Source organism: Colobus angolensis, unplaced genomic scaffold (assembly GCF_000951035.1).
Source record: "Colobus angolensis palliatus isolate OR3802 unplaced genomic scaffold, Cang.pa_1.0 Scaffold44, whole genome shotgun sequence".
NCBI lineage: Eukaryota > Metazoa > Chordata > Mammalia > Primates > Cercopithecidae > Colobus > Colobus angolensis.
The window spans coordinates 7,538,243-7,549,905 of NW_012117821.1; the positions used below are offsets into that span (position 1 = coordinate 7,538,243).

Consider the following 11,663-nt stretch of genomic DNA (forward strand, 5'->3'; position numbering starts at 1 on the left):
TGTTGCCCAGGCTGGAGTGCAATGGCACAATCTCTCGGCTCACTGCAACCTCCGCCTCCCAGGTTCAAGAGATTCTCCTGCCTCAGCCTCCGGAGTGGCTGAAATTACAGGCACGCACCCCAACGCCCAGTTAATTTTGTATTTTTAGTAGAGATGGGGTTTCGCCATGTTGGCTCAGGCTGGTCTCAAACTCCTGACCTCAGGTGATCCACCCACCTCGGCCTCCCAAAGTGCTGAGATCACAGGCATGAGCCACTGCGGCCGGCCTGCCTATCACTCTTATTCAGAAAAATGCTCTTGGGGGCTTTTTCTAGTCAGTAAGGAATCCTGGTTCTCAATCCCAGCAACCCACCATTCACTCATACAGCACAGACTTGAGGAAAAAGAATGGCCGACTTTAATCAGTCTGTAAGGAAATAAACATCTTTAGAGGCCGTGTGGGGTAGGGGAGCCCTGCAGCAGAGGAGGCATGCCACTTCAAGCACAGCTGAAGCAGAGAACCCTCTGAGAGAGACTACTAGAAGGGTAAACTGAGGGCGTGGTGGGACTTGGAGTCAGCTTTCCCTGACTGGGAAAAAGAGGAGTTGCAGTATCAAAAGTGGTTCCTGAGTCCACCACAGTGGCCAGCTCCGGCCAGGCAGCAGAACAGGCTACAGCGCCCCATGGCAGGCCCGTGTGTATCACAGGGCAGCCCCCTCCCTTCTTGGTCTTCTTCTGTCCTCCTGCTCCACAAGAGAAGCACATCCCTGAGCACATACGGCCCAGCCCTTGCCCAAGCTGAGCCAGACAGCTAAGCAGAGACTTTGACCGCAGTGATGCTCCTAGCTCAGCCACAGGAGCTCCCCGCTGCCATGTCTTCCAGGCTGCACTGGAGGAAGGTGGTGGAGCAGAATGCTGGTAAAACTGGCTCCTGGCCGGGTGCGATGGCTCACGCCTATATTCCCAGCACTTTGGGAGACCAAAGCAGGCAGATCACTTGAGGTCAGGAGTTCGAGACCAGCCTGGCCAACGTGGGGAAACCTCGTCTCTACTAAATAATACAAAAATTAGGTCGGCCACAGTGGTTCACGCCTGTAATCCCAGTACTTTGGGAGGCCGAGACAGGCTGATCACCTGAGGTCAAGGGTTCGAGACTAGCCTGGCCAATGTGATGAAACCCTGTCTCTACTAAAATTACAAAAAGTAGCCAGGCGTGGTGGCACGCTCCTGTAATCCCAGCTACTCGGGAGGCTGAGGCAGGAGAATCGCTTGAACCTGGGTGGTGGAGGTTTCAGTGAGCCCAGATTGCAACACTGCACTCCAGCCTGGGCAACAGATCAATTTTTGGGGGCAACATCTCCAAAAAAAAAACAAAAACAAAAAAAACCAGCTATGAAATCCTTAAAAAAAAAAAAAAAAACTGGCTCCTCCACCAGGCTGCTGGCAGTGTCCTCAGCAGTGTGGCCTTGCCACAGCTCTCACACCATCTTAACATCCAGGGTTTGGGCCTGTGACAAGTTCTGGCGCTGGGCCTTGACCATGTGCAGGCGTCTCCCATGCAGCGTGAACTGGGACCAGGTGAAGAGCTGCAGCAGAGCACAGGTGATGGGTACCAGCACCAGCAGGTAGAAGCAGCCCTGGCGGAGCACCGGGGCCTGTGCAGGGGCTGGGGCTGGGGGCTCTGGCCAAGGATGGGCACTCCCCACAGGGGTTATCAGGGACTGCTGGAAGAGGTCATGACCTAGGACAAGAGAGCACAGAAAGACTATGGTCAGCCCACTGCCCTCCAAGCCTTGGTGCCCTCCAAGTCCATGGTGTGACATCTCAGACACCACATGGACATGTGCAGACCACAACTCCTGAGTCCTCCAAATCCCCTCCTCTCCTACTCTTCCCATCTCAGTGACGGGCACCACCATCTACCCAATAACTCAGGCCTAAAACCTCAAAGTCCTCCTCAGTTCCCTGGTTCGTTTCATGCCATCACTCCCCCAACACCCAATCCTTCATCCCCCCCCAACTCCAAAACGTATCCCACCTGCCACCACCCTGACCCAAGTCTCCATGGCCTCTGCCACAGTCTCCCAAAGATCTCCCTGCTGTCCCCATTCTGGCCTCCCTATGATCTGCTGTCCATACGGCAGCCAGAGTGAACTTTTTTTTTTCTTTTTTTTTTTGAGAGATGGAGTCTCACTCTGTCTCCCAAGCTGGAGTGCAGTGGCACGATCTCTGCTCACTGCAACCTCTGCCTCCCAGGTTCAAGCGATCCTCCTGCCTCAGCTTCCCAAATAGCTGGGACTACAGGCATGCACCACCACACCCAGCTAATTTTTGTATTTTTTAGTAGAGACGGGGGTTTCACTATACATTGACCAAGCTGGTCTCAAACTCCTTACCTCAGGTGATCTCCCTCCTCAGCCTCCCAAAGTGCTGGGATTACAGGTGTGAGCCACCTCACCCAGCCCAGAGTGAATTTTGTTAAAAAGTCTAATCACACCATGTCAATTCCCTGTTTAAAACCCTCCCTGGCCGGGAGTGGTGGCTCATGCCTGTAATCCCAGCACTTTGGGAGACCAAGGTGGGTGGATCACCTGAGCTCAGGAGTTTGAGACCAGCCTGGGCAACCTGGCAAAACCCCATCTCTACATAATATACAAAAAGTTAGCCAGCATGGTGGCATACGCCTGTGGTCCCAACTACTTGGGAGGCTGAGGTAGCAGGCTCACTTGAACCTGGGAGGTCGAGGCTGTAGTGAGCCAAGATTGTGCCACTGCACTCCAGCCTGGGTGACAGGGAGACCCTATCTCAATCAATCAATCAATCAATCAATAACGCTCCCAACAGCTTGATTCCAATACTGCCCTGGTCAGCAAAACCCTCTTCACTTTTCCAGCCACATACCCTAATCACCCCTGACACTCTGGGCCTTTGCGCCTGGTGTTACCTCTGCCTGCGATTCACTGAGACCTTTTCTAGACAAATCCTTGCCATTCAGCTCACATCCTGAGGGGCACCTTCTCGGAGAGCCCTTCCCTGATGACACTACATAGCTTCTGGGTCATGCCGTCTCATATCACCCTAATTTCACTGTAACACTGTCACTGCCTGATAACGTCTTGTTTGGCTGTTTATTGCCAACCCCACCCCACACCTGACTAGAATACAAGCTCCGTGGTGGCAAAGACCTTGTCTATCTTATTCATGGTTAGCTCCCTGGCACCCAGAGCAGGGCCTGCAGAGAAGGGATTCTGTACATATTTGTTGAATGAATGAATAAATGAATGAACTAAGAAAGCATGGCGGAATCTGTGACCCAACGACTCTAGCCATGTTGGGGGGACACCAGTTGCCACCTTCCCTCACTGGACCCAGAGCCCAGGCTTGCCAGTGTGCCCAGTAAGCTGTGCCCCCTGGAGCCTTAAGAGCCCTTGCCTGTCGCCAGGCCCTCACCTGTGTAGAAACAGAGCAGCCAGGTGCCCAGCAGCGGGGCAAAGGTCTGGCCTGGCTTGGTCACCAGGGCAACCATGCCAAAGAGGAGTGCCGAGGCTGCCTGCTTGCGGTGGTTCAGCACCAGGTCCTCGTCTACCAGGTCAGTGACCACCAAGGTCAGCAGCTTACAGGTGCCCTCAGTGAAGACGCGGTTGCTGCGGTAGAGGAAGAGAGCAGGCAGGAATGAAGGCGTGGGAGGAAGGTATTGGGGGGAGCATGGGCAGGGGCATACCTGGCAATGAAGAGGCACAGCAGGCTGAGGTGGTCCGGACCAGCCAACAACATGAGCAGGCTAAGGCCCAGCTTGAGCAGAAAGAGCCCCCGCACCACTGCGTAGACGCCCCAGCGCCGGCACAGGGAGAGGAAGTAGAGGTTGTTGAGATGGGGAGCGACATAGGAGAGGCCTGGGGAGGGAGACAGGGCGCCACCTTGTCAAGGGCACTGCTGCAGTGCCAGTGAGTGCCACCAGCTTCACGGCCAACTGCATTCCTGTACACTAGCAATGCACTGGGCTCTGTGCTAAGAGCGTCACTGTCTTAGTTCATCCTTACAGTCCCTTAAGGTGAGTACTATTATCATCCCCATTTTACAGATGAGAAAGAGAGGCCCAAAAAGATGAACTAACCCACCCAAGGCTGCCCACCAGATGAGCACAGAGTCAAGACTCACACCCAGGCCCATCAGACGATATTCCTTTGTGTTAACCAGTCACTGCACCCCCTCAGGGTTCCACAATCTCCAAGAGGACCGACACCAGCGCAGCCTCTGCCCCTCCCAACCCCCAGCACACCCTGCCCCCCATGCCCACTGTACCCGGCAGCCCTTGGTGTCTTAAAAAGATTGTCCCGGCTGGGCGCAGTGGCTCACACCTGTAATCCCAGTACTCTGGGAGGCCGAGGCAGGTGGATCACGGGGTCGGGAGATGGAGACCATCCTGACTAATACAGTGAAACCCCGTCTCTACTAAAAATAAAGTCTCTCTCCTTCCAGCCTGCATGAAGCACAGAAGGCCCCCACTCACCCAACAGGATGGAGCCCGTGGAAAGGGAGATATGTTCAGACAACAGATGCTCCAGGAAGAGAGGGAAGAAGTTGCTGTTGAAGTGGCAGTGGAAGACCTGCAACCCGACAGCGATGGTGAGGAGGCTTCCAGGTGGGAGGGGAGCTGACAAGGCCGGAAGCCAACAGGGGAGCACACATCTGCCAACTCCCCCCACCCCCATCCTCAGAGCAGCAAGAGTAAGAGCAGGCCTTTTTCCCCGTGTCCCCAAACACAGAACATGCCAGAACACAACCTAAAACCACATTCCTGGTGTTATCTAACTTTGCTAAAAAGTTAGAAGCCATGGCAAAATAGTATCTGAGCAATTAAAAGCTTTTTCTTTTTAATTGAAAACACATTAGGGAGGCTGGGCATGGGGGCTCACACTTGTAATCCTAGCACCTTAGCACTTTGGGAGGCCAAGGCAGGCGGATCACTTAAGGCCAGGAGTTTGAGACCAGCCTGGCCAACATGGCAAAACCCCGTCTCTACAAAAAATACAATAAATTAGTCAGGTGTTGTATTGCATGCCTGTAATCCCATCTATCCGGGAGGCTGAGGTGGGAGAATCATTTGAACCCAGATCACGCCACTATACTCCAGCCTGGGAAAAAGTGAGAAGAAAAAAAAAAAGAAAACACATCAGTGAAACAAATTTCATGACATGAAAACAGTTTATTTCTAAGTTCAGCTGGTTTATATACTACATGTTTTAAGTACAGCATTTGGCTCTTCTTCTTTTTAGAGATGGAGCCTTGCTCTGCCGCCCAGGCTGGAGTGCAGTGGTGCAATTATAACTCACTGCAGCCTTGAACTCCTGGGCTCAAGCGGTCTTTCCACCTTGGCATCCCAAAGTGCTGGGATTACAGGCGTGAGCCACTGCACCTGGCAGTGCTTGGTGTCTTAAAAAAATGGTTAAAGGGTCCCCAAAGGGGGCATCTCTGTCTCATATCCTCACTTTACAGGAGAGGACAGGGCTCCCCAGAGAGCCTGAGACCTGCCTAAGGTCACACAGGGAGGGAAAAACTCAGAGGGCGCTAGAATCCAGGCCTCCTGACTACTCAACCTGCATTCCTGCCATCAAATTGCCCAGCCGACCTCCTGGGTGGCCCAGAACTCAGTGCCCAGCTCTTTTTTTTTTTTCCTTTGAGAAGGAGTCTCACTCTGTTACCTAGGCTGGAGGGCAGTGGTGCCCTCTCAGCTCACTGCAACCTCCGCCTTCCGGGTTCAAGTGATTCTCCTGCCTCAGCCTCCCAAGTAGCTGGAATTACAGATGTGCTGGAATTACACCACGCCCAGCTAATTTTTGTATTTTTATGGGGTTTCGCCATGTTAGCCAGGTTGGTCTCGAACTCCTGTCCTCAAGTGATCCACCCGCCTCAGCCTCCCAAAGGGCTGGGACTACAGGCATGAGCCACTGTGCCTGGCCGAGTTCCCAGCTCTTGAAGAGTCTGTCCCCTTGAGTGAAGTCCAGGCCAGCCGTAGAGGTGCCTAGAGCTGCTCCCCCATACCTGCACCAGGTCCATGCTCACAAACCACAGGAAGTTCCGATGGCGTGCCAGCTGCCGGAGATATTGGCCCAAGGTGATGCTGTCTGTCTCCTCACTGCCCACAAGCAGCTCCTCTCCACACAGGCTGTGGGGCAGAAGGGAGTGGAGAACTGCCTGGGGCTGGCCAGAGTTATCCCCCAACACATCCCAGGGCAGCCCCCATAAGCCAAGGACACAGCACCAAAATCAGACTTAGAAGGTTGCTGGTGAGGACCTGAAGAACCAGGGCTGGCCACTCACCCGCAATCCACAGCCAGGCCTGAGCACCCTGGGTCCCTTCGGGCAGCCTCAACCCGCTGCCTCAGCAGCTGTGTGGCCCCCAGAAAGCCCAGCCCAGAGCTGACAGCCAGTGTCACGCAGAAAGCACGGAAGGAGGAGAAATCCTCCTTGTTCCAAAAGGCATAGGAGGCAAAGACAGAGAGGGAGCCCGCTGCACTGAAGAGGGAGCAGTAGAAGTTGAGGTGGGTGCGGTCGTGGGCTGAGAGTGCCAGGTCGGCCAGCAAGGCATGGTGGTGCAGGTCCACGAGCGTCAGGAAGCCATCATAGAGGCACAGGCACAGCAAGAACTGCAGGCCAGCTGGGGCCCAGGGCACCCAGAATGCCAGGAATGACAGCGCCAGCAGTGGCCCATGCCAGCCCAGGGCCCGCACCCGGGCCAGCACCACGGCCCTTGAGGAGAGCCCAGCACCTGACCTGCTGGGGAAAGGAGGGCTGTTGGGAGATGCCCTGTAAGCCTTGGCAGGCCGAAGTTCCCCTTGCCCAGGCTCCGGGGGAGGGATGGAGGCCCAGGGTGTGGGACTCACAACAGGGTGGTACCACTGTCCCCCAAGTCCCCAGTCCGCAATTTAGGAAGCACAACTCAGCAGTGGGTACACTCCATCCTCTGCCCCAATTTCCACCCCATTATTAGCCTGTTGGGCTGATGGCCAAAGGGTATGGGATGCCCACTTCTCAAGGTTGGGGGTGATGATGGGATCAAGAAGGGATGGGGCAAAGGAATCTTCTAGAAGCAGCAGAGGGTGTTTGCAGTCCACAGTCCAGAGGGGCCAGCCAAGCCAAGCCAGGGTAGATCTTTTCCCCTGCCAAGCCAGGCAAGGGTGCGTCCAAGGCCACCACTCCAACCCAAACAGAGCACCCTAGACTCCAGGAGGGGAAGGGGTATGGGCAACTCTGAAATAGTCTCCCCTTCCTTCTCCACCCCAAACACAGTCAGAGGTCTTCCCTCCTGGGTAGCAGTAGGGTGGGACTGAACCAATTACAAGCTGTTCCCAATACACCAACCGGTGCTGGGAGCTGAGGAACTGCCGGTCACTGAGCCAGCCGAAGAGGGGATCATTGAGGCTGTTCCAGAGGAGAAACACCGTCTGCAGGCAGAGGGGAGACAGGCAGGTGGGCTCTAGGCAGCCTCCTCTGCAGGGCTCCTCCCACCCCAGCCTGCTCACCACCCCTCAAAGATGGCCCCAGCTTTCCTACCCGCAAACCTTTGCTCGTGTTAGTTCCTCTGCTAAAACCCACTCTGGCCAGGTGCGGTGGCTCATGCCATAATCCCAGCACTTCGGGAGGCCAAGGTGGATGGATCACCTGAGGTCAGGAGTTCAAGACCAGCCTGGCCAACATGGCGAAACCTCGTCTCTACTAAAAATACAAAAATTAGCTGGGCATGGTGGTGGGCACTTGTAATCCCAGCTACTTGGGAGGTTGAGACAGGAGAATCACTTGAACCAGGAGGGCAGAGGTTGCAGTGAGCTGAGGTTGTGCCACTGCACTCCCGCCTGTGCGACAAGAGTGAAACTCCATCTCAAAAAAAAAAAACAACCAAAAAAACCTACTCTGCCAGTCAAACCACTGCCCCCCTCAAACTCGCACCCATCCAGAGCCCAGCTGGTAAATGTATGCAGCTGATAAATTCATGTATGTGAACATATTATATATATGAATACACAGAACAGCAATTATGTAAGACAGTGGCCAGGAAAGCTGATCTAGTTCCCACCGAGGAGGAGTCATCAAGGCCTCCACAGCTTTTCTTGCTGAGTCTTGGTGAACAACCTGGACTGCCCATGCCTCTGACTGGGTGGGAGCTGGCGCCTGCAATCTGCCCGGCAGCCTGGACAGCCTCTAGTCTCCACCCCACACCCTCCTCCATGTTTGTTGGCCACCCAGCGCTGGCCTTACCTCTCCAACCCAGAAGGCCATTTTGTTGATCTTGTACACTGATACAAAGGTGTCTACATAGTACAGCAGGAAGACATTGTGCAGGATGGTGGTGAAGAGAGCCAGGGAGCCATAGACCGCAGCTGTGGGCAGACCCAGCAACCAGGCCTGGGGCCGATCCAGCCCCATGGCTGCAGCCCCAGCCTTAACCCCAGGAGCACCGGGGAGGGCTCATGGCCACAGGAGGTCTTGCCGTCCTCGTCCCTGGGAAAGAAGGAACCAGTGAGGAACAGGGATCAATGCCAGCTCTGCTTTTAACCCCAGACCTCTGAATAATTTAAAAACTCATTTCCAACAGGAGAGTTTGTACTGACAACAGTGCTGGGAATTATGAATGAAGTACAACGGAAACAGTGCTGAGCTAGACACCACTAATCTGGGAGTGACTCGAGGAAACAGAGAGCCTGTGGGAAGAGACGGCAGACACCCAGCAAGTGCTGAGCCAGGTCACATGCCAGGGCTGAATGCTCAGTGTCTTCTTAGATCGCACTGTGACTTTAATGGTCTAGACGGGGACAACCCTGGGATTGGGCACACAATGCACTTACAGTAAAACGTCAGGCAGTTACCCAACCCAGGCCTTAGCCTCCTCTTCTCTAAAAGTTAAAAGGAGATTGTTATGCCTATTTTGCAAATCATAAGGATTAAATGATGTAACTCACAGAAAGCACTCACTGTTGGTATTGATACGGAAGACGGGAAGGGAAGTGCCGGAAACGGAAGGACGTAGTCCCTTTAAATGATACAGAAGTGGGGAAGGGAAGTGCTGGATAGAGGAGGGGCATGGTTCCTAGCTAGGGCTCCACCCCTGGGCCTGACCTAGGTGAGGACAGGCTTTTTTTTTTTTCCTGCCCAAATGTTGCATTTCCCAAGACCACCCTGGCCCACCATGCCCCCATCCAGTGATTATAAAAACCCTGACACCCAGCCGGGTGCAGTGGCTCGTGCCTGTAATCCCAGCACTTTGGCAGGCTAAGGTGGGCGGATCACCTGAGGTCAGGAGTTGAGACCAGCCTGGCTAACACACCAGCCTGGCTAACACAGTGAAACCCCTAAAAATAGAAAAAATTACAAAATTAGCTACTAAAAATACAAAAAATTAGCCGGGCGTGGTGGCACATGCCTGTAATCCCAGCTACTAGGGAGGCTGAGGCAGGAGAATTGCTTGAACCTGGGAGGCGAGCACTCTAGCCTCAGCACCAAGAGTGAAACTCAGTCTCAAAAAGAAATCAAAAAAAAAAAAGAAGCACTCTAAGCCTGCGAGTCCCCACCACTACCCCCGTGGGCCACAGTGATCCTATCTTGTCCCAAGGCAGGAGGATGGCCTTTCCCTGAGGCCCTTGAGCCCCCTGAAGAAAATGCATTTCTTTTTTTCCTCAAAGCTTTATTCAGGTCTAATTGACAAACACTAAATTGCAGTTTTCTTTTTTTTTTTTTTTTTTTTTTTTTTTTAGTCTCGCTCTGTCGCCGAGCATTGCTAGTGGTGACTAGATCCAACATATTCTCCTGCCTCAGCCTCCTGAGTAGCTGGGACTACAGGCACCCGCCACCGTGCCCGGCTAGTTTTTTGTATTTTTTTTTAGTAGAGAGGTTTCACCGTTAGCCAGGATGGTCTTGATCTCCTGACCTCGTGATCCGCCCGTCTCGGCCTCCCAAAGTGCTGGGATTACAGGCTTAAGCCACCGCGCCCGGCCTAAATTGCAGTTTTCAAAGCATGCAGGCTGATAAGTTTCACCATATGCATGTACCTGTGAAATCATCACCACAACGATAATGAACACATCCATCACCCTACATTCCCTCGACACTGCTTTTCTGAGTAACATATGGAAAAAAGACATACGGGGCTAGGCGCAGTGGCTCACACTTGTAATCTCAGCACTTTGGGAGGCCAAGGTGGGCAGATCACTTGAGGCCAGGAATTTGAGACCAGCCTGGCCAGCAGAGCAAAACCCCGTCTCTACTAAAAATACAAAAATTAGCCGATGTGGTGGCAGGCACTTGTAGTCCCAGCTACTCGGGAGCTGAGGCAGGAGAATTGTTTGAACCCTGGAGGTGGAGGTTATAGTGAGCCCAGATCGCACCACTGCACTCCAGTCTGGGCGACAGAGCGAAACACTCCCTCAAAAAGAAATAAATAAAAATAAAATGTTTTAAATGGTGAGCACTAAAGCTTTAGAGATTTATTACATCCAGCCTCTCAGCCCTTCTGTAAAATGGAGAGGTCCCACGCCCGCCACACAGGGATGAGGTGGGATTAAATGAGATGCCCTCTAAAAGTGCCTGGGGCTGTAAAGCCTGATGTCCACCTCTGTTACCATCCTTAGCTGGGTAACTTACTCCAGTTCCTCCAGGGCTTTCAGAACTCTCCTGCCTTTGTCAAAAGGGAGTGAAGCCTCCCCACACCTACCCAGATGCCCAGTGATTTGTCCTTGTTGCTGGTGAAGGTGAGCCCTGCACACAAGGTCCCCAGCCTCCCCCAGCCACCTCCCTGCACCCACACTGGGTAGAAGAAGGTTAATGAGATGGAACAGGTATGACTTTTGCCATCAGCAGGGCCTGGCTTCAAATCCCAACTGTACTTCCTACTAAGAGTGTAACCTCAGGCAATTCAACCCTTCTGGGCTGGAGTTTCCTCATCTATAAAATGGGGTAATAATGCCTATCTTTTTCTTTCTTTTTTTTTTTTGAGACAGAGTCTTGCTTTGTTGCCCATGCCAGATTGCAGTGGTGCCATCTTGTCTCACTGCACGCTCCACCTCCTGGGTTCACGCCATTCTCCTGCCTCAGCCTCCCGAGTAGCTGGGACTACAGGCACCCGCCACCACGCCCAGCTAATTTTTTGTATTTTTCGTAGAGATGGGGTTTCACCGTGTTAGCCAGGATGGTCTCGATCTCCTGACCTGGTGATCCGCCCGCCTCAGCCTCAAAGTGCTGGGATTACAGGCGAGAGCCACCGGGCCCGGCCAGGGTTACTCTTTTGGTGGTTTATCTTCCAGATTCCACTCCTCCATCAGGAAACAGCCTTCCCCCACTTGCCCTCCCCACCCTCAATCCACCCAGCAGAGAACAGCAACCCCACCTCTCCCAGGGAAGAACAGCTTGGAGCCCACACCAGCCTTGCATAAGCTGGTGAGAAATCCTGTAACCTGCAACCAACTCCACCCACCTTCCTGGCACCTTCCAAGACCCATCTTCATGGTCCCAGCTGGTGGCCTTGAGCCAGTCACTCCCTCTCCCTGAGCCTCAGGCTCCTCGCCCACAAAGTGGGGATGTTAATGTCAACCTCTTAGATGGCTGGGGGCTGAAATGCAAAAGGAATATAAAGCCAAGTGCCTGATACAAGGAAGACCTTCAACACACAACAGCTATTTTTTTTTTTAAGATGC

At 53.4% G+C, this 11,663-nt stretch overlaps 1 protein-coding gene across 1 annotated transcript; it reads right to left on the reverse strand.

The window, feature by feature from the left end:
• Positions 1-1,206: 1,206 nt before the first annotated feature.
• On the reverse strand, positions 1,207-8,995 carry TMEM180 (transmembrane protein 180). The gene is made up of 10 exons (XM_011957381.1): positions 8,937-8,995; positions 8,589-8,678; positions 8,236-8,478; positions 7,342-7,424; positions 6,301-6,753; positions 6,022-6,145; positions 4,490-4,586; positions 3,701-3,872; positions 3,430-3,623; positions 1,207-1,720 (listed from the first exon to the last, which is right to left on the reverse strand). Exons 3-10 carry the CDS (start codon positions 8,401-8,403, stop codon positions 1,458-1,460), a joined length of 1,554 nt encoding a protein of 517 aa, XP_011812771.1. The 5' UTR covers positions 8,404-8,478; positions 8,589-8,678; positions 8,937-8,995; the 3' UTR covers positions 1,207-1,457.
• Positions 8,996-11,663: the final 2,668 nt, after the last annotated feature.

Bases quoted from the DNA above. Each gene is read 5' to 3' on its own strand.
- TMEM180 (XM_011957381.1), bottom strand. From the start codon at position 8,403: ATGGGGCTGGATCGGCCCCAGGCCTGGTTGCTGGGTCTGCCCACAGCT. The intron at 6,754-7,341 runs GTTGGTGTATTG...TTTCCCCAGCAG, and splicing joins TTCCTCAGCTCCCAGCACCG to GTCAGGTGCTGGGCTCTCCT. The intron at 4,587-6,021 runs GTATGGGGGAGC...GTCGGGTTGCAG, and splicing joins TGAGCATGGACCTGGTGCAG to GTCTTCCACTGCCACTTCAA.